Source organism: Emys orbicularis, chromosome 1, assembly GCF_028017835.1.
Source record: "Emys orbicularis isolate rEmyOrb1 chromosome 1, rEmyOrb1.hap1, whole genome shotgun sequence".
Taxonomy (NCBI): Eukaryota; Metazoa; Chordata; order Testudines; family Emydidae; genus Emys; species Emys orbicularis.
Genome location: NC_088683.1, coordinates 58,976,518 through 58,996,254, shown reverse-complemented (window position 1 = coordinate 58,996,254; position 19,737 = coordinate 58,976,518). Strand labels below are relative to the sequence as shown.

Here is a 19,737-nt window from a genome sequence, read left to right as displayed (position 1 = left end):
TAACTTTTCACTTTTTAAAAATACTTAGGAAATTACACACAAAAATTATGTTTAAAGAAAATTATTTAGATGGCAAAGTCATGCACTTGAAAGTTAGGAAATGCCAGAATTAAGGTTGTCCAATCAACTGTAATTCTACCTCCTTGTGTATGTGCATTATGTTACAGTCTTTAATTGCATGATCATATATTATTTTTTCCACAGAATCCCTGCATCGTTCAATACACAGGATGGATGCAATCCTAAATCTGGCATTTCCTAACTTGGAAGTGCTTTATTTTGTAATTTAAATTGCTTTCTATTAATATAATGTTTTAAATGTATTTTATAGAAGATAAGGTATAAAATTGCAGCCTTAACGTTAGTTTATGAACTATATCATGGAGCTAAACAGCAAAGTAACAAATTTATCTCTGAGATATTTATTTGACGTCTATAGAGTTACACCAGGGATGAATTTGGCCAAATAGATCTATTTTTAATGTAGCTTGAATTGGTCTTTGTTACAGTACATTTCTTGTGCTCTGTTTTACTTTTTTCTATATTACAGTGTTCCAGGAGCTGTGAGAGAGGCATAAGAACGAGAGAAGCTTTTTGTATGAACAACTTTGGTCGTCGGCTAGCTGATAGAGAATGCCATGAGCTTTCAAGGATTGTAACACAGAACTGTAATGAGTTTTTATGTCCAAACTGGGCTACTAGTGATTGGAGTGAGGTAACACTAATCACGCAAAACTTCAGGCTCCTTTGATATTATTATACTACTTTTAAAATTACTTTAAATGTAAGCAGTACTTTTTAAATGTTCACAGTTTTGGTATTACTAGTTATTTTCATTGTAAATTAAATATAGCATATTCTAATGCTACAATTTTGCAAAGCTCTCCAGATAGCTTGCTTGATGTCTTGTAATTCAGTTTTTCCCAGAAATGTCATTTGAAGACTGTGAGGGTTCTTACAGGGATTTTATCTAATATCTTACCACTAATTTTTCTGAAGTAATACAAACTTAGAAGTCAAGCAAAGCACATTATTGTTTATATTTTCATGTAGATTATACTGGCTTTCTCTGAATTGTGAATGGGCTAAGCATGTTTCCTCTGGAAGTTATGACATATGTTTTTTCATAATTTATGATAAGTATACATTTTATAATACTTTACTTTAATATTAATGAGTAAATGAACTCTAATTTGTATTCACATTTTTATAGCTGGGGAAATGTTTATAGATCATTGGACTGGTATATCCTTGAACTGGGAACTGGTTAGAAAGCAAGAAAATAAAGAATTGGTTGTATTAAACTATAAAAATGTTTTTGTGATTAGCTGTATATTAACTGAAGTCCAACAAATGACTGGAAAAGGTGAATCTATAAATTTATATTTCATACTTTTTATCAGCTGACAAATGTAATGTTATCACTATGTAGTGTCCTGTGACATGTGGGAAGGGAATGAGGCATCGACAAGTATGGTGTCACCTGAATGATGAAAAACTGAGAGAGAACTTCTGTAATCCAAACTCTAGACCAGAATCAGTAAGATCATGTGAACTTCATGAATGTGCATCTTGGCAAGTAGGACCATGGGGATCAGTGAGTACATAAGCATTTTTGCTTTTTTCATCTATTCCAGACTTTTGAATGATCATGCAACAGCAAAGTTTTAAAATATTTTCTGTTGGAATATAATTGCTAAGGTTGTAAGATTCTGTCACACCTCAGCATGTTTTACGTGTGTTGAGTAAAAAGTGTTGCTAACCCAAAATTAATGAAAGTAGATGCAATTCCCAGAGCAGTCATATTGGTGGTAAATGTCCAGCCAGTCATTTCTAGACAAATCTGCTCTTTTAGGGGCATCCTTGATTTAAAATATAAGACTATATATGCCAAGCTAATGATACTGTTAAGAATCTCCAGCTGCTTAATATGACATATAATCTTTAGGAAAAATGCTCATCTTATTTATTTTAATTAAAATAAGTGTATTTACAATTCAGCAGTGTGTGCTTTGTTTCTAAAGGCATATATCTGGTATACATCCAATATACTGCAAAATTCCAAAATAGGATGTATTCGTTTGAAAGAGGGATATTTCTAGTAAAGTAGTTGAAAAATAGTTCAGAAGAAGGGTCCTTAATTTGATAGAGTCCCATCTGAATAATCAAGCCAGCATTGTTTTCAGGTTATTCAGAAGAAGTCTCTGATATTCAGTGAGAACTTGTAGCTAGGGAGCTGGACAGCATATGATAATATTTCTTTTACCTGTGAGATGCAGAGACCTTGCAGAGAAGAGGCCTATAAGCACATTCTTAAACTATACTTTTCACTTCTGTAGAACTTTTAATCTATCTAATCTCTCTCCATCGAAGGCAGAATTCCTCAAATTTAGTGTAGTGCTGGGAGTCTGCGGAACAATTGCTAATGATCTGTCACCAGTACTGGCTTCTCTTCATTTCCAGCTGCTAAATTGCATTAAAATGAGCTAAAAATCCATTAGATACTTTCATAATATTACTTTTCCATGTAAGTAATTGCTATACTTGGCATTTCTGATACAACACCTACAAGAAATTTGCCAAATAAGAAATCCGTGTAATAACAACAAAACAAAACTCTCCATCCTCATTACTCCAAATTCCATGCATTGGCATCTACTCATAAACTGCAATTTTTACTGCCAACTTCTGATTTAACAACAACATGTGCTGTGGCACCTTATAGACTAACAGACATATTGGAGCATGAGCTTTCATGGGTGAATACCCACTTCGTCGGATGCGAAGTGGGTATTCACCCACGAAAGCTCATGCTCCAATACGTCTGTTAGTCTATAAGGTGCCACAGGACTCTTTGCTGCTTTTACAGATCCAGACTAACATGGCTACCCCTCTGATACTTAACAATATGTGCATATTTCTTAGAATACAGGATTTTTTCTGATAACGTAAGAGTCCTGAATGAGTATATAATGAAGAAGGGTCATTAACATTAACTTTGAGCAAAAGAACAGCTTTCATAGCATCTACACCAGTGGTGGGCAACCTGCAGCCCGCGGGCCGCACGTGTAATCCGCGCCGCTTCCCGTAGCTCCCATTGGCCGGAAACGGCGAACCGCAGCCACTGGGAGCTGTGGAAGGCAGTGCCTGCGGACGGTCAGTGTAAACAAACTGTCTCATGGCCCGCCAGCAGATTACCCTGACGGGCTGCGTGCAGCCTGCAGGCCGCAGGTTGCACACCACTGATCTACACTGATTTGACTTTTCACTTCATTCCCTACAATGTTTATCACACTGGAAGCTTGTTTCACTGGACTGTTTGATCCTAGTAACAGAAAGTTAATTCTGCTTGGTGTACAATGCATCTTAAACAAAAATTTTGAAGCTATAAAAACCCGAATGTTTTGATATGATCCTGAGGTAATTTCTTGGGACACTATATGAAAAAACACAACGTATGGTCACTCTGCTTAAGGCCAGCATAGCCAGCCCTGGAAGATTCCTGTGGGGTATGCTTGGGGTAGCATATCTCCATTGTGGCTTTTAAATGACCAGGACATCCCTGTGTCTTGCAATCTCTGCGTGCTGTAGTGGCCTCTGGAGCTGTTGGCTGCCTGTGTAAATTGGAGCATCCTGAGGGGTGGTCTGATTTATGTCTGGAGCAATCTGAAGCCTGGATGTTATCAGGATTATAGAAGCACAAAGGGTGTTTTGCATATTCTTCTAATACAGCTGTTTTTCTTTTTTGTCCTAGAGAGAGAGGTTGGGGTTGGATGGTTGAGGTTTGATATCCAGTGGGATATGAAAGGGGCACTTCCTGTGACTTGAGCAATGTTTGGAGGGGACATGATTGTGGATAAAGATGATTATCAGGGAAATAAATGTACTGTATTTGCATTAACCATAGTTGTTAAACATTTTTGAAGGCTAATAAGCAGAGTAAAGTGAGCAGGCCAATTGCTGTACAATGAGGGTCTGATTTTCAGAGTTTTAGACATGCAGTTCCCTGAAAGTAGATTAAATAATGCTAATTGTGCATAAAATGGCAAGTTATGTATAACTTTTCATTCGTAGATATGTTTAATACAATTATTGGTATGGTAATTAAGCATGTAAATTAGCTCCTGCGCAGTAGTTATTCAGAATTATTATTCAATATTAAAGTTATTCCACCTGTTAAATTATCATTAGAATATTTTTAGAGAGAGAATAAATTTAAATTTTAAAAAGGACTGTGCAAAAAAAATATTTCTAGATTATTATGTTCCTGTTCTTGTTACATGGATGTTGTTTAAAAGTAGAAATTGTATCAACATTTTAAAATGATGACCAAGTTTTAAACTATTTGAAGCAATTAAAATTTTTGTCTTTGACAGTGTGCTGTGACATGTGGACGTGGATACCAAATGCGTGCAGTCAAATGTGTGACTGGCACTTATGGAGTTATTTTAGAGGATGACAGAGAGTGCAATGCTGCTACCCGCCCTAGAGACAGTCAGGTAAGTCAAACAAATGCACTTCAAGCAAACAATTATTTGTTTTTTTATTTAAATAAACCCAATTATATAAATGTAGCCTCATTGCCATGGGGGCGGGGGGCTTCAGAGAAGTATTTCCCAGTAGCCTAGAGGCTGGGAATATTATACTGAAACTAAGTGTCCATATTGTGTACTTCAAATCTGGATAGTGGAGGCGGAGCAAGAGAAGAGGCGTTATGGGGCAGGAGCATGACTGACATTCCTGGACAGCCAACCACTCCCTGAATAGCCTGCACATGCCTGGGACTGCCCAGACTTTTGCAGACAGTCAAAAGAACCTTTGATTAATACTAAAACGCTCCAGTGCCTGGAGCAATATGCATAGGCTGACCACATGCAGGCTGGGGGCAGACTCTGTTGTGGGATTCTGATCATGTTTAGTTAATAGTGGGGTGATATGACTACTTGAGGGAGGAATCTCTGAGGTTAATATATTTTAGTTGTATAAGCCGGTATAACTTGGTTCCCTGCCCTTTCCTTTTATTCTGGATTCCTATCCTTCCCTTTCTTTTAATTTAATCCTATCATTTCCCCTAATAAAGTGTTTGTTTGTTATACTCAATTGATCTTTGATTCCTTTTAATAATATAATGCAAATGTTCTGGAGTCCATAGGGGTTGTGTATTCATATGTACATCCAGCCACTGGGTGGAGGAACCACATATTAAGTACCCGGTACAGCTCCAGAACACCAGCAAGCTCCTAGGGCTGAGTCCAATCATCAGCCCAAGGAACACAAAGAACACAGGGCCCATTGATTGTAACGTTGGTGAAAGAGTTATTTAAGAGGAAGCAGCGAGTGAATTTGCCTGCTGTTGGGGATCAGGCTGCTCCAGAAGAGGAGTACTTAAACAAGCCTTGCAAATGTATAAGCATGTCATAATTGATTGAAATGTGGAAATAAAGCTGCTGCTTCAAGTGATTGTCCCCACAGATTCAACTGTTGGTGCACATGCACTACATACACAGGAGATCAGATTCTTCTGAATAGCAGTGTCTGCGGAGGCCATGCCTGTGCCCTGTAGCTGAGGGCATAAAGGACAAGGCAGCCACAACTCATACTCGGTTTCTTCTTATCGCCCGTGGTTGTGAGATAGATCGTGTCTGCCTTCCTTCGTCTGAGCAAGTTAGCTGATACAGTTCTATAGGTTGGAGTAGTTACTGCTAGTTACTTCATTATTAATTCATTGTTAATTCATTATTAGCCTTAAATAAGTTGTTTTTGCCCATAGGCTCAAAATAAACAAAACAAAAATCTGCAGATTAAGGACTGCGTAGAGATAGGTTTTCCCCCTCCCCTCTGTACAAGAGTCATTGGAGCAGGAGGACTAGATCCTGGGTCTCCCACCTCCCAAAAGAATGCCCTACCCACCAACTATGGAGTTATTCTCCTTCTCTCTTTCAGGCCCAATGACTATTTAATAATTTATCCAAATTGCAACAGTTTCAGCAGGAGAATTGAAGGAAACCTGCACCAGAATATCCCATAGGCTTGTGGTTAGGGCACTTACCTGAGAGGTAGCAACTCCTTATTCAAATCTTGTCTCATCAGGCAGAGTGTGGACTTGAGCTGGTGGTCTCCCACAACCTGTGTGATTACCCTCACAGCTAGGCTAAAAATTATAATGAAGCTCCTCCTCCTTCTCCTGGCTGTTTTGTATGGAGTTAGGTGGCCTGTGAGCATGCCTACCAGATCGAGCCCCATGGATGAGTTAGCGCCTATCTTCCCCTAGTTCGTGGATCACACTGTGGCTTAGGCACCCAGATGCCAATAAGGCAGAGAAATATGCACCTATGGAACTTGTACTGCAAAAACTTAGGCAGCAGCTGAATGGGGGTTTTGAGAATACTAATGGTGCCTAAATCTGGTACTTAGGCCCCTAAGTCCCTTTATGAATCTATCCTCAAAAGTGGAATCTGTGTGGACAATAGATCTTGAAAAACCATAATAACTATGGGGTAAAAACTGTTCTTTTAAACACCATTGAATAAGGCTATGGAAAAGTAGAGAACAGTATTACTGAAAAATAGTGTTACCATAATATAATGGTGATTTGCTTTGCTTTTTACAGTTCTGAAAAATGTGTTTAAAGTTTACATTATTATTTTTTGCACAGGACTGTGAAATGCCTCCTTGTCCAGAAACCACAAAATTATGGACAACATCGCTTCCTGTCATAGGGAAGGTGACTCAGTGGAGATATGGATCATGGACCCCAGTATGTAATATATTACAGTGGGCATAATTATATAGTTCAGAAAGTTCCCATTCTGTCCCATTTTTCAGTGCTTAGAACTTAAATTTTATCTTTCGGTCTGAAAAGATGAACTTTTGGGGGTTGTTTGTGCAAAAGTGATTCACAAGTTTTTAAGCATTGGGAGAGTGAAAATATAATTTTTTTCCCATTATAAAAGGATTATTGATGCCTTTGGTTTAAACAGCTGTACTGTTGAATAGTGGTGGGGTTAAAGTTGTAATTTTGCATGTAAATAAACTTCATTGAAAAGAAGTGTCTTTGAGTACTCTGTTAAAAATTGGCTTTGATTTATCTGAGATATGAACATTTGAAAAGATGCACTGATCCTGTATATTTTTTGTAAGTTCATAAGGTGTATAACTGAGACATGCATGCATGTCTAATTTAGGTGTGTAGTGCAAAGTGTACTGAAATTGAGACCGGATTGAGATAATGCCTACTCAAAATGCCTTTGACACAATTTATGGACAGTTTTTGAGATATGAACACATCAGGGAGGGCTTGATAGATTTATGCTGGTGTCAAAAACAGAGTAATGATGTTATAAATCAGGCCCTAAATATACTTTATCATTATGTCAATAAAATTAGTCTCAATAAAATAATTGAAAAGTATAGGAAGATGCTACCTATAGGCATCTAAACTGTAGAAAATAATAATAATAATTACGTGATAATGCAATCATATATTTTGAAGACTACATCTTAACACGTACACTCATGTGAAACATTTAAGGTTGCACATCCAAACCCCATAGCCCTTCTGTGAGCCGTGCATGTCAGGCCAATCCAGCAGTACTCCACCCCTCATTCCCCGAAAGCAGAGCTGCATTAGAGCCACACTGTCAGGGCTTCCCCACTAGCAGTTGCTCCCAAGACTTCACCTTAAAGGGAGCTATTCACCATGGAGAGAGGCCAAGAAAGGTGATACAGGCTGAGACAAATACACATCTTGGGTTACTTGAAGAGTTACTCTGGATTTATATCAGTATAATTGAGGTTGGAATCTGGCTCTGTGTTTAATTTATGGATTAAAACCTATATTAAATCATGTTAGTACTAAATATGCTTACGTTTGCAAGTTAATTTTGGATTTTTTGATCTAATAAAATATGATCAACATATATTGTTCTGCTTCATAGTGCTCTGCATCTTGTGGAAAAGGTAACCGTGCTCGCTATGTGAGTTGTAGGGATGCTCATGGTGGAGTTGCTGATGAATCACTCTGTACACACTTACCCAGACCAGCTGAGATTTCAAACTGTTTTAGTCCATGTGGAGAATGGCAAGCTGGAAATTGGTCACCCGTAAGTATTGATTTTATTGTTGTTGTTGCATATTTATATTAGTTAGTGCCCAAAGGCTCTGATTAGAATTGGGTCTTCATTGTGCTAAGTGCTGTGTAGAGGTGTATGAAGAGACTGTCTGTGCCCTGAAAAAATTAATTATACTTTTATTAATTTCAAAAGTAAATATGAATATCTTTAGTTATTGTTTTTTGATGTTATGTTGTATCACAAGTGTTGGGTTAATTTTTGGTCAGTGCACAGTTACATGTGATAATGGAATAACAACAAGACAAGTTGTCTGTGTCAACTACCATCAACAAATTGATGAGAATTACTGTGATCCCGAAAGCCGTCCTTCCAACAAGCAAGAGTGTAACATGCCTCCATGCCTGCCAGTTTATCGTCATATTCCTAAAATACATGACCATCCAAGCCATTTTCCAGAACTAGATTACCCTCCAATACACAGGGGCCATCACCCACAAGATAATGTAAATCAATGGAGCCATCCTTCTGTAGGAGGAAACCAGTGGAGAACAGGACCATGGGGAGCAGTAAGCAAACTACTAAAATGTATTTACTATGTTCATCATTCTGCATGCATTAGAGTTTTCTTTTTTAACATTTCTGAAAATGATGTTGTAGTACAGTACCTATTTGGTAAGCTTAAGTATACATTTTTATTTTAAAAGCAATATTTTAATATGTTTAATCAAAAACAATTTATTTTGATTTTTAAAATGTAGAATGTTTAGAACCTTTACAACATTGTTTTTTTGGGGTTTTTAATTTATAGTTCAGTGCCAATTTCCAAATTTCTTATTTTCAAATTCATTTAAGCAATATATTGTACATAGCAGTGCCTGCACAACTAACAAAGATGTATATTTGCCTTTTGTTTTACTAGTGCTCTAGTACTTGTGCAGGTGGATTCCAACGTCGTGTTGTAGTGTGTCAAGATGTGGATGGAATAAGTGCTAGTCATTGTGATGAGGCAACAAAGCCCCCAGAGTCAAGGCACTGTGATTCTGGACCCTGTCCACGATGGAACTATGGGAACTGGGGAGAAGTAAGATTATTTCACAATTTTTTAAAAAAAATTGTGAACCTTTTGAGCATTTTTTTTAAAAAGGTAAAATAATTATTTACGTATGTATGCAAGAGAAAATCTTTTTTACTAGTCTAAAAAGGATCAAACATTTTCAAACTCAAACAGTTTTTATCTACCACTGTCTTCACAATGAATAAGCCATTTATTTGTTCAATGATTAATCCAGCCTTTGTGATATAGATTGCCTATAAAAGGGCGTGTTGTTTCTGTTGATTACTGGCATCTGGTCACCATATCTATAAGCAGTAGACCAGTGCGGACTTGCTAGTGGTTATAGCTTTGTCATGCTGCCTGACACATGGCAATTATTCATTAGTCTAATTGGGAGTTGTAAAATTTCCTTAATTCAATGCTCCACTCTAGTAGTGTCTTGAACCAGGAGAGATTTAAGATTATTTTCTTTTCTAAAAAGATGATTTGGGTGGGATAAGGGTTTACTCCAAAAATCATTGTCTAACACAGTGGTTCTCAAACTTCTGAATTGGTGACCCCTTTCACACAACAAGCCTCTGAGTGCGACCCCCCTTATAAATTAAAAACACATTTTTTATATTTAACTCTATTATAAATGCTGGAGGAAAAGCAGGGTTTGGGGGTGGAGGCTGACGGCTCGCGACCCCCCCACATAATAACCTCGCAACTCCCTGAGGGGTCACGACCCCCAGTTTGAGAACTCCTGGTCTAACAGCCACCATAAGAAAATACAAGAAGGTGAAATAAAAGATTAATAGATTGTAAAGCCAGAAGGGACCTCGTGATCATCTAGACTGTATATCGTGGGCCATAGGACTTCCTTGAATTATCTCCTATTTGAACTAGAGCATATCTTTTAGAAAAAACATCCTATCTTCATTTAAAAATGTCCAGTGATAGAGAATCCATCACGACCCTTCGTAAATTGTTCCAATGGTTAATTATCCTCGCTGTTAAAAATGTGCACCTTGTTTTTAGTCTTAATTTGTCTAGTTTCAATTTCCAGGCATTGGATCTGGTTATACCTTTTTCTGATAAACTAAAGAGCCCTCTATTATCAAATTTCTGTTCCTCAAGTAGCTACTTATAGACTGTAATCAAGTCAACCCTTAATCTTCTCTTTGTTAAGATAAACAGATTGAGCTCTTTGATTCACTATAAAGCATGTTTTCCAATCTTTTAATCATTCATGTGGCTCTTCTCTAAACCCTCTCCAATTTGTCAAAATCTTTCTTGAATTGTGGACACCAGAACTGGACATAGTATTCCACTAGCAGCTGCACTAGTGCCAAATACAGAGTTAATATAACCTCCCTACTTCTACTTGATATTCTCTGTCTATACATCCAAGGATTGGGTTAGCCCTTTTGACCACAGGTCATTTTCAGAGTCATTGCTTCCCAGGAGAGAATCCCCCATTTTGTAAGAATGACCTACATTCTTTGTGCTTAGATGTAGGATTTTACATTTGGCCATATTAAAATGCATATCATTTGCTTGCACACAGCTTATCAAGTGATCCAGATCACTCTGTAACAGTGACCTATCCTCTTCATTATTTACTGCTCCCCCAATCTTTGTGCCATCTGCAAACTTTATCACTAGTGATTTTCTTTTCTTCCATGTTGCTCATAGAAATGTTAAATACACCTCTACCCCGATATAACGTGACCCAATATAACACGAATTCGGCTATAACGTGGTAAAGCAGTGCTCGGGGGGGGGGCTGCGCACTCTGGCGGATCAAAGCAAGTTCGATATAACGCGGTTTCACCTATAACACGGTAAGACTATTTGGCTCCCGAGGATAGCGTTGTATCGGGGTAGAGGTGTAGCATAGGACCAGATCCTTGCAGGACCCCAATAGAAACACATCAGCTTGATAATAATTGCCCAGTTACAGTTGTATTTTGAAACCTGGCAGTTAGCCAGTTTTTAATCATTTAATATGTCAATTTTTAATGTTTGCATTGTTCTAGTTTCTTAAAGTGTTGTGTGGTACCAAATCAAATGCCTTACAGAAGTCTATAATACATCAGGACTACTACCTTATCAATCAGACTTGTAATCTCATCAAAAAATGACATCAAGTTAGTTTGAAATTATCTATTTTCCATAAACCCATGTTGATTGGCATTAATTATATTACCCTACTTTCATTCTTTATTTATCAAGTACTGTATAAGCCAGTCCATTTTTTTTTGCCTGGGATGGATGTCAGGATGACAGCCCTGTACCATTCTTTCCATCCTTTGGAACTTCCTCAGTTTTCCAAGACTTATTGAAAATCAGTATTAATGGTCCAGAGAGCTCTTCAGGCAGCTCTTTTAAAACTCTTGTATGCAAGTTATCTGGATCTGCTGATTTTAAAATGTTTAGCTTTAATATCTGCTTTCTAACATCCTTCTGAGTTACTGTTGGATTGGAAAGTATTAAATCATCATCATATGAAATGATTACATCACAAGGCTTTTTCCCAAATACAGAACAGAAATATTTTTGAATACTTCTGCGTTTTCTGCATTATCATTGATAATTCTACCATTCTACCATTTCTGTCTAGTAATGGCTAAGTACCATTATTAGAATCCCTTTTGTTTCTAATATATTTTAAAAAAAGCCCTCCTTCTTATAGTCCTTAACTCTTCTGGCTATGAAGTTCTCCTTGTGTCCGTTTGCTTCCCTCGTCAATCATTCCCTTTTTTCTGTTTAAATTCTTTCTCCCAACTGATTTGTCTCATAATTATTTTCAGCTTTGTAAAATTGGCTTTATTAAAGCACCAAGTACATGTATTACCCGTCTGGACTTCATTCTGCTTTCGCATTGTAAATGAGATCAAGTCATGATCACTTGTTCCTAAGCTATCACAATTTTTTGGTTCTGTGGTCAATTCCTTGCTGTCTGTCAAGATGAGGTCTAATATAGAATTACCCCATGTTGACCGCAAAACATTTTGAGTTAGGAAATTGCTATTTGCAATTTTTAGACATTCCAAGGGTGTTTTTATACTGTCAGCATGAGACCTCCAGATACTGGAACAAATTATTAAACAATTGGTTTATAAGCACCTAGAAGATAATAGCTTGATAAGAACAAATCATGCCAAACCAACCTAATTTCCTTCTTTGACAGTGTTGCTGGCCTAGTGGATAGGGGAAGCAGAAAATGTCATGTATTTTGATTTTAGTAAGGCTTTTGACACAGTCACAATCATTTTCATAAGCAAACTAGGGAAATATGGTCTAGATGAAATTACTGTGAGTGCACAACTGGTTTAACCAACTGTACTCAAAGACTGGTTATCAATGGTTCGCTGTCAAACTGGGAAGATCTATCTAGTGGGGTCCTTCAGGGTCCTGGGTCCAGTTTCATTAATGACGTGGATAATGGAGTGGAGAGTATGCTTATAAAATTTGTGGATGACACTGAGCTGGGAGGGCCAGCAAGCACTTTGGTGGACAGGATGGGAATTCAAAACGACCTTGATGAATGGGAGAGTTGATTTCAAATCAACAAGATGAAATTCAATGGAGACAAGTGCAAAGTACTGCACTTTGGAGTGAAAAAAATCTAACGCACAACTACCAAATGGGGAATAACTGACTAGGCAGTAGTACTGCAGAAACGGTTCTGCAAGCTATAGTGGATCACAAATTGTATACGAGTTGTCAATGTAATGCAGTTGCAAAAAGGTTAATAGCATCCTGGGGTATACTAAGAGGAGTGTTTGTATGTAAGACACGAGAGGTAATTGTCTTGCTCTGCTCGACACTGGTGAGGCCTCAGCTGGAATACTGTGTCCTGTTCTTGGTGCCACACTTAAGGAACAATGTGGACAAATTGGAGCGTCCAGAAGAGAGAAACAAAAATGATAAAAAGTTTAGAAAACATGACCTATGTGGAAAGGTTTAAAATAAAGTGGGCATGTGTAGTCTTGAGAAAAGAAGACAGGGGTGGGGGAAAGGACCTGATAGTCTTCAAATATGCTGTTATAAGAAGGACAGTGATCAGTTGTTTTCCATGTCCACTGAAAGTAGGACAAGAAGTAATGGGCTTAATCTGCACCGAGGGAGTTTAGGTTAGGTATTAGGAAAATCTTTCTAACTATGAGGATAGTAAGTACTGGAATAGGTTACCAAGGGAGATTGTGGAACCCCCTTCACTGGAGGAAGTTTTTAAGAGCTGATTAAACAAACACCTGTCAAGGATGGTCTATATTTGCTTAGTCCTGCTGCAGGACCAGAGGATGAACTAGATGACCTTTGTGGTCACATCCAGCCCTACATTTCTATAATTCTATGATTACATGTCACGCAAATTGAAGTCCCCCATGATAACACAGCTATTTTTTCCCTTCCCATTACAGATAGGCGCTTACGAGCCAGTCATTTGTTCTCTTGTGTGATTTGGTGGTCTGTAGCAGACACCAGCTAGTATTCTATGTTGTGCTGTATCTTTCATGACATTGATTCATAAACATTTAAGAACACTTGTTTCTGAGTCGTCAATGTCTTTGAAGCAAGTAATGCCAATTTTTACATAGAGTGCTACTCCCCTCCCCCTTTGCACACTTGATCCTTCCTAAATAGGTTGTAACCATTGATTTTAACATCCAACTCTTCCCACCAGGTTTCAGAAATAGCACCTAGGTTGAATTTATGCTCATAAGTGAGCATTTCATATTCCTGTTGTTTAGTACCTAGTCTCCTAGCAAGTGAAAAGTTTTCTCAGAAGTTGAAGCTTACTGTACAGCTGACTAGAAGTGTTGCAAGAATTACTGTTCTCAGGGCATGTGGAGCACGCAGTAGATGGAGAAAGAAGAACTGGGTTGTAGCAGTAACTTAATACTATGGAAAATGGTAACCTTCTTTGAAAGGGAGATCATGTATTTGAAAAGTGAGCAAGGGAAATAGCTAAACCATTTCAAAGAGACAAATAAGATGACCTGTGGAGGATACAGACATTTTAAGTCAAGAGAATCTCAACTTCCCCTCTTTAATTGTGATGGTTTGTATGAACTGTTTTCAATTGTGAAAGTAAGGAAGGGATTCTCTATTGCATGTCTGAGCAAACTTTAACCATAGATTCTGTGCCAAAGACCACATGTAAAGTTTAACAAATATTTTGAGTTTATTCTGACCTAGGTTCTCACTTGCATTACCTCCTACATATTGAATCCCATGTACCTCAATAACTAGTAGATGAATTTTTGAATTTTATGAGTAAAAATGGAAAATTCAACATCTGATTTTTTTCATGTTATTCACCAGCTCTAGTAACTTAGTTCCCTAGGCCTAGCCTGTGCATCATGGCATTTTCTCTGCTAATACCTGCACACTAAGGAATTTGCTTTGTACAGTATATACAGCCCTCCTTTGGTTTAGTATTTTCTTAATAAAGAAACAGAGTATACGACAATAAAGGAGTAGGACATATTGTTTCCTCATCAGATTATAATTTATTTCTAATAGTTTATTATAAATAAGCAATATTTTCTGAGAGGAATGGATTAAGTTAACTAGGAGTGAGCTTGGGCTAGAGTGAATCCAAACTAGCTTTTCCATTTGTTTTAGCAGAACATGTAACATTTGACAGAACTGCTGGCTAAAGTTTGTTTCTCTCTTTTTGTTTCTGTTCTACAAAACAATAACTTTAAATTTGAAAAAATAAATATGTAGTATGTATATCAGGAGACACCTATGTCTACAAAACAAATGGCCTTTAAGAATCAGAATATGAACATCAGGATGGATAGTGTACTTTGTTGCCCAGTGTTCCTGGGGGTTCTCTTGTTCAAGCAGGAAACTTAGTTTCATGCCCAATTTCCATTTGCCCTTATCACAGAAAAAGGGGTACATGCTACACTGACTCTGGGTGCTAACCCTGAAGACTTACTAGTTTCTCTTAATTTTTTTCTCTCACACTAGTGTTCACTTCTGCCTGAAGGAGCAGACTGTTTTCTATCTTCTTGTCTTTTGTAGACAAATGTTAATTAAATATAAAACTGTAGTTTTGTAAGCTCTTTAGGGCACAAACTGCCTTTTCGTTATGTAGGGGTGGAGTACCTAGTAAATGGAACGAAGATTTTTGCCTGAGGCATCTAGGCAGTAGCACAATAAAAATATTAAATAGTAATAACAGTTTACTGATTATGCAAATATCTGTTTGGCATATGAAGACAGTTGATGAGACCCCTGAACTATATCTTTTTTATTTTTTTAGTGTACTCATACATGTGGAGATGGAATAAAGACAAGATTAGTGATTTGTCAGCTTCCTAATGGCCAAATGTTGAATGATCAAAGCTGTGAAATTCTAGACAAGCCACCTAATATGGCACAATGTAATGTGCATTCTTGCCCTGGAGATGTTTCATGGCAACGGGGACCATGGAAATCGGTACGATAGTATTCACTATTTCCTCCTTCTTTTTCTCTTTCCCTTTCCCTTTCTCTCTCTCTCTCTCTCTCTCTCTCATAAATTATATATAGTATTTTTGTTTGATCACAGGGAGACAAAACTGTGTGTGGAATGTACCCATTGTAGCTTTATTAAGCATCTGCTACTGTTCCCATTTAATTACATGGAAAACTTCCATTGGCTTGTCTGGCAGCAGGATGTAAACAATCATAAGAAACATTTTAAATGTGGTTGCTGTTCATCCTGGATTATAGTGCTGGTTAACAGTTTATTCTGTTCTGCAGGAGGAGGAATCAATTTGCGATTTTAAATTTAAAATAAATACTGTAATTTGTACTATAGTATTATCTAAATATTTATATCTATATTTGCATGTAGATATCTAATGCATAACATTCTAATCAAAGATACATTTGATACTTAGATGTATCTCACACACATGTATATTTTGTTTTCCCTGTAATCAGTCAGTACTGTACTCTGCATTTTATGTATAATTGTGTATAAAGGTTTACATTTGTGGACATAACAATGACTAATTAAAGGTGTCTGTATAATTGTATAAGTAATTATCATAGAGCTCCTATCTATATGTCACTGTCTATTATTATGTAAAAACAAATACAGTGATCACCATTAAAATCTGTACAGTTCCCACTTGCAGATAATATACATTGCTGAAATAATCACAGTAGACCCTATGCTAAGGGACTAGGTAGTATTCCCTATGCTGTGAATGCCACAGTAATATTTATTAGACAACGTGCAAAAATTGTAAAGAGATCAATGGCAACCACCATAGGGCCTGGATCCAGCTCCACTGAAGTCAGTGGCAAAAATCCCATTCTCTTCATTGGGAGCAGGACCAGGATCACAATTCTGTTAAACATTACGTATATTAACAATCTGATTTAACTTGGTGTTTTTGATCAAAGAATGTGGAAATATTATATTAAGTGAACTTCAGATTTCAATTTTAAAATATTTTTAAATAATGTAATTGTATAACCTAAATTTGGTACAAATATAAATTGAAATAGATGTTTTAATTGGTAATTTATAATATCATCTCTTTCTTCCACTGTGCAATCAGAGTTTCAGTCTTATGCTGGTGCCTGTATGTCTGTTAAGCAAATCTTGTTTAGCCATTTGCCAAATGTTAACTGGTGACTTGCAAACACTTACTAATATATGCTTTTGTTTTGTTTTGTTTAACTGTAGAATTACCTGCTGAAAGGATGAGCAGAACTTTCAGCATTATCACTGATGATAAGCTCAATGTTTATTCCTTTCCCATCTCCTGAAATCACTTACTGTCAGTTTGTTCTGTGAGTGATGCTGCAGATTGCACTGCAATATGTGGGTGCCCTCACAGTCATAAGTGGGATGGTAACCTGGTGGAGCATACAGCCAGTCTGTTGAGGAAGTGGGGCCCAGGTAAATGCCCTTTTAATTAAACCCTATGTGATGTAGTTTTGCAAAGATTTTCATATTATTTTATATCCCAAGTGATATAAAGTGCATTTTATATCTTTCAAAACTAAGCCATATGGTTTAAAATGGCACCTTTTAGCACCCAGTAGGAACCTTTATTTGACCCTCTCTTGACTCCACGCCCTAGTGGGGTTCTGTGGTGATGTTGACATCACCAGCATGTTGCATATTGGGTGTCACTCCGAGAGGGAGCTGATCATCAAAACCAGTAGGGGGACCTAAGATGAAAGTATATTCAAATGCTACATGTGTTGACTATGTTTCTTAACCTTACTATTAGGAGTATTCAGCACATAAAACTATAATGAACATTTAAAAAAAATATTTCAAATCACCTTTTAAGTAGGGCTTAGATGAATGCACATTGTCTGGAATTATTGATCACTAAGGGCTAGATTGTGTGTATTTGGCACAACCCTTAGTTAGGGTGGTGCAAAGTCGCAGAGCCCTGGAGGAGCACCAGAGGTGTTCCGTCTCAGAAGCAGAAATCTTCTACTCTGAGCTCCCCGGTGCATTGTGGTGTGCAGTCTGCAAATTGCTACACTTAGAATATTTCTTCACTCCTATCTCACTGGCTCTGCTGACCAGTGTGTATGGAAGGGTTGGGAGACCCAGGACTCTGCCTTCCATGTGCCATTTTGTAGTGCTGGGCAACCTTGGATGAGTGTCTGGTAGCCACCCTGTAATCTCCGGAGCTCTTTGATTCTGCCTTATCTTCACCTTGCCCCTCCCATTCCCCTCTCCTGCCCCCTTAAAGGCTCTGTGGGAACTAGGTAGAATCTAGTTCTACATTCTTAAATAAAAATGTTATAGGATAACAAGTGTGAATCTGGACAAGAGCACATCATACATTTTATATAAAATTGTGAGTTATCGGTATCCCAGTAAAGAGGAGAGGATAGAAGTTGATGGAGTACAGGTAGGAACTGAAAGTGAAACAGTCAAACAATAAAGGGTCCCTTTCAGTTACATCACATGAAGGAAGACAACTAAATATTGACAAATTATATGAGTGCTTTTATATAAATAGTAGAAGTCTAATTACTAAGATGGGTGAACTTGAGTGCCTGGTGTTAAATGAGAATATTGATATAATAGGCATCACAGAAACATGATGAAACGACGATAAAAAATATATAGGAATGACAGTGTAGGTCACACTGGTGGGGGAGTGGAACTATATGTGAAAGAATGCATAAAGTTGTATATAGTAAAAATCTTAAATGAATCAAAATGTACCACAGAATCTCTATGGATAGAAATTCCGTGCTTGAATAAAAAGAGTATAGCAGTAGGAATATACTACCAATCACCTGACCAAGATGGTGATTGTGAAATGCTCAGGGAGATTAGAGAGGCTACAAAAATAGAACGTTCAATAATAATGGAGAATTTCAACTATCCCCATATTGACTTGATTCATGTCAGCTCAGGATGGGATGCAGGGATAATATTTCTAGACACCATTAATGATTGCTTCTTGGAGCAGCTAGTCCCACAAGGGGAGAGGCAATTCTTCATTTAGTCATAAGTGGCGGACAGGATCTAGTCCAAGAGGTGAATATAGCTGAACTGCTTGGTAATAGCAACCATAACATAATTAAATTCAATACGCTTGTAGGGAGAAAAATGCTAAAGGAACCCAACACAGTAGCATTTAACTTCAAAAAGAGGAACTATCCAAACAGTAAGAGGACCAAAAAAAAAAAAAAAATGCTAAACAACAGAGTAAAAGAGGCAGTTAGAGACAAAAAGACATCCTTTAAAAATTGGAGGTCAAACCTAGTGACGAAAATAGAAAGGAGCATAAATTCTGGAAAGCCAAGTGTAAAAGTATAATTAGGCAGGCCAAAAATGAATTTGACACAAAAACAAACAGGAAATTTTTTTTAAGTACATCAGAAGCAGGAAGCCTGCCAAACAATCACTGAGGCCACTGGACAATCAAAGTGCTAAATATGCACTAAAGGCAGACAAGGCTGTTGTGGAGAAGCTAAATCAATTCTTTGCATTGGCCTTCACTGCAGTGGTTGTGTGGTGTCAGTACAGGAGGTTTTGGAACACACTGATATATTAAACAGTGATAAGTTACCAGGACCAGATGTCATTCACCCAGGAGTTCTGAAGGACCGCAGATATGAAATTGCAGGACTACTAACTGTGGCATGTAACCTATCACTTAAATTACAATCTGTTCCGAGGGTAGCTAATGTGACACCAACTTTTAAAAAGGCTCCAGAGGCTATTCTGGCAATTACAGGGGTAAGCCTAACTTCAGTAGCAGGCACAATGATTTAAACTATAGTAAAGAACAGACTTTTCAGAGACGTAGATAAACAAAATATGGTGGGAATAGTCAACACTGCTTTTGTAAAAGGAAACCATGCCACACCAATCTATTAGAATTCTTTGAGGGCATTTGACAAACGTGGACCAGCAGGATCCAGTGGATACAGTGTACTTGGACTTTCAGAAAGTCTTTGACAAGGTCCCACGCCAAAGAGTCTTAAGCAAAGTAAGGAATCATGGGATAAAAGGAAAGATGCTTTCATGGATCAATAACTGGTTAAAATATAGAAACCAAAGGATAGGAATAAATGGTCAGTTTTCACAGTGGAGAGAGGTAAATAGCAGGGTCTGCCGAGAATCAGTAC

The 19,737-nt window shown here is 37.5% G+C and overlaps 1 protein-coding gene across 1 annotated transcript in view; it reads left to right on the top strand.

Moving 5' to 3' along the window:
- Positions 1-19,737, top strand: part of ADAMTS20 (ADAM metallopeptidase with thrombospondin type 1 motif 20) — a 185,312-nt gene that overhangs the window by 106,055 nt on the left and 59,520 nt on the right. The window contains exons 21-28 of the mRNA XM_065400040.1: positions 551-715; positions 1,433-1,597; positions 4,377-4,499; positions 6,656-6,757; positions 7,938-8,102; positions 8,339-8,638; positions 8,992-9,153; positions 15,392-15,568. Coding sequence (XP_065256112.1) covers positions 551-715; positions 1,433-1,597; positions 4,377-4,499; positions 6,656-6,757; positions 7,938-8,102; positions 8,339-8,638; positions 8,992-9,153; positions 15,392-15,568 — 1,359 coding nt within the window. The remainder of the gene's footprint in view (positions 1-550; positions 716-1,432; positions 1,598-4,376; positions 4,500-6,655; positions 6,758-7,937; positions 8,103-8,338; positions 8,639-8,991; positions 9,154-15,391; positions 15,569-19,737) is intronic.